The sequence below is a fragment of the Chaetura pelagica genome, unplaced genomic scaffold (genome assembly GCF_000747805.2).
Source record: "Chaetura pelagica isolate M959 unplaced genomic scaffold, ChaPel_1.0 scaffold344, whole genome shotgun sequence".
Lineage (NCBI taxonomy): Eukaryota > Metazoa > Chordata > Aves > Apodiformes > Apodidae > Chaetura > Chaetura pelagica.
In genome coordinates, this window is record NW_009953098.1 from 811315 (window position 1) to 813663 (window position 2349).

At 45.5% G+C, this 2349-nt stretch overlaps 1 protein-coding gene across 1 annotated transcript in view; it reads left to right on the forward strand.

Moving 5' to 3' along the window:
• The window catches only part of MED12 (mediator complex subunit 12), a 34807-nt gene that overhangs the window by 16825 nt on the left and 15633 nt on the right, over positions 1–2349 (forward strand). The window contains exons 21-24 of the mRNA XM_009997182.1: positions 1–102; positions 1399–1626; positions 1829–1973; positions 2250–2337. Coding sequence (XP_009995484.1) covers positions 1–102; positions 1399–1626; positions 1829–1973; positions 2250–2337 — 563 coding nt within the window. The remainder of the gene's footprint in view (positions 103–1398; positions 1627–1828; positions 1974–2249; positions 2338–2349) is intronic.

Genomic DNA, 2349 nt, shown 5'->3' on the forward strand with positions numbered 1-2349 from the left:
CCGCTCAGATGGCTCCTCAGCAGAGCGCTGCATCCTGGCCTATCTCTACGACCTGTATACCTCTTGCAGTCACCTCAAAAGTAAATTTGGGGAGCTCTTTAGGTGAGTCTGTGGCAGGTGGGATGCAGTGGGTGCTGACCAGTATAACACCTTGGCTTAAGCTTTGCTTGTGATTTTTGTTTGATGGGGTTGTCCCCAAGATCCTCTGAATTGGGAATTGGAGTCTTGGGAGTAGTGCCTGTTTTACAGGCAGTAATGGCTCCATGTGTAATCTTGACTCTTAGATCGTGAAGTTGTTTTGCTAAATTGCCTTCAGTAGGCCTCTGCATCTCCACAGATCTGTTTTTACCCCACTCCTAGAGGATAGAAGTTGAGAGATCTGTTCCTACCAAACTCTGGTAATGCACACAGAATTGTCGTTCTTCCCCTCCAAACTCTGTAGCAATGGATATACACTATGGGTTCGATAAATGTTCTTTTGGCTGTAACAGATAGAAAATTGAAAATATTATCATATTGTTAAGTAACAGTCAAAAGGCAAATTAAATGTTAGGTATTGCTTGGAAAGGAATGGAGAATGGAGCAGAGAGTGCCATTAAGCCACCACTTAAGTCATGGTACAGCTATGCCTTGTGCTTTGGGGCAGCAGACTCCAAAAAGCATGTAGTCATGCTAGGTCTGAAGCAGGGCGAATGGAGACATGACCAGAGGTTTGGAATTACTTATTTATGAGGAATGAAATGTCTTCCCCACAGAAAAGGGGGACTGAGAGGGAATGATAAGTGTTTGTACAGTTATGGTTGATAAGGAATATAAGCTGAATGGAATGTTCAGCATGTCTTAGAGTACAAGCACAAAAAGGAATTAATGGAAAACAACAGGCGGTAGGTTTAGAACAAAGGAATTAACTTCATAGTTCTCATAGTTAACATGGAACTCATTCCATGTTGTGAATGTCGAATCTACAGGATTCAAAAAGTAGGTGGGCAAGTTTGCAGGAGGAAAATCTGATGAGGAGAGCATTATCTTTAACTCTGAAAAACTGAACCCCATGTTGCAGCAGTGTGGGGAAGGATGCTGGAGCAGTATTGCCACATGCCTGCCTTGCTTTTAAACTCTTCTCTGAGCATCAGCTGTTCTGACACTGAGGACTGAGCTAGGTGTTTCCCAGTCAGACCTGGAATAGCCATTCCCATGCTGTGTTCACTGAGCCTGTGGGTAACTTCCAGATGCTTCCACAACAAAGCACCATCTTGACTTTTTGGGAGAGTCTTTGACTGTACACAGTGATCTTGAGTTTCCACATGTTCTTGCCCAGAGGGGGCTTGTCTTGCTTGTCAGAGGTCACTGGAAGCTTAGTTTTTGGTGTTCCTCATCTCTCTTTCCTGTCCTGTTTAGTGACTTCTGCTCCAAGGTGAAGAACACCATCTACTGCAATGTTGAGCCATCTGATTCCAACATGCTGTGGGAACCAGAGTTCATGATTGACACTATTGAAAATCCGTCTGCACATAATTTCACATACACCAACCTGGGCAAGAGCCTCAATGAAAACCCAGCCAACCGCTACAGTTTTGTCTGCAATGCACTTATGCACGTGTGTGTGGGACACCACGATCCAGACAGGTGAGAGGCATAACTTGAATGGTTCTACTGAGATAATAAAGTATTTAGGTGAGGGTAAAAAAAATCCAGTAGCCATTCCTTGGCTATCTTGGGGTGTGAGGAAGAAGGAGCCAAGGCTGGGATCCCTTAGAAAATCACTGAGATGATCGTGTTCATGTGTAGCAAAGCTGACCCTCTGATTTTTTCATTCTTTATTTACCAGGGTGAATGACATTGCTATCCTGTGTGCTGAGCTAACTGGGTACTGCAAGTCTCTAAGCGCCGAGTGGCTGGGTGTGCTCAAAGCTTTGTGCTGTTCCTCCAATAATGGGACCTGCGGCTTCAATGATCTCCTCTGCAACGTTGATGCAAGTGCAGACATTCAAAAGGGGAAAAGGAATTGAAGCAGAAGGGGAGGGATCCCTTGGGAGAAGGCAGAAATGCACAAGGGGTGGATGCTTTGTCTCCTGAGGACAGGGGAAAGGCTTTGAATGTAAGGGCTGCCTGTGGGTTTTTGCTGCAGCTTGGGCTGATCATGAATATGGGCTGTTCTATACCCAGGGTCCTAGACAAGCTGAGGAACTGCTGACAAAGGGAATGAGGTAGAGATTGTTGTGCTCATTGACTCGTCTCCTCTCTTCCAGGTCAGTGACTTATCTTTCCATGATTCCTTGGCCACTTTTGTTGCCATTCTGATTGCCCGGCAGTGCTTGCTGCTGGAGGACCTGATCCGCTGTGCTGCTA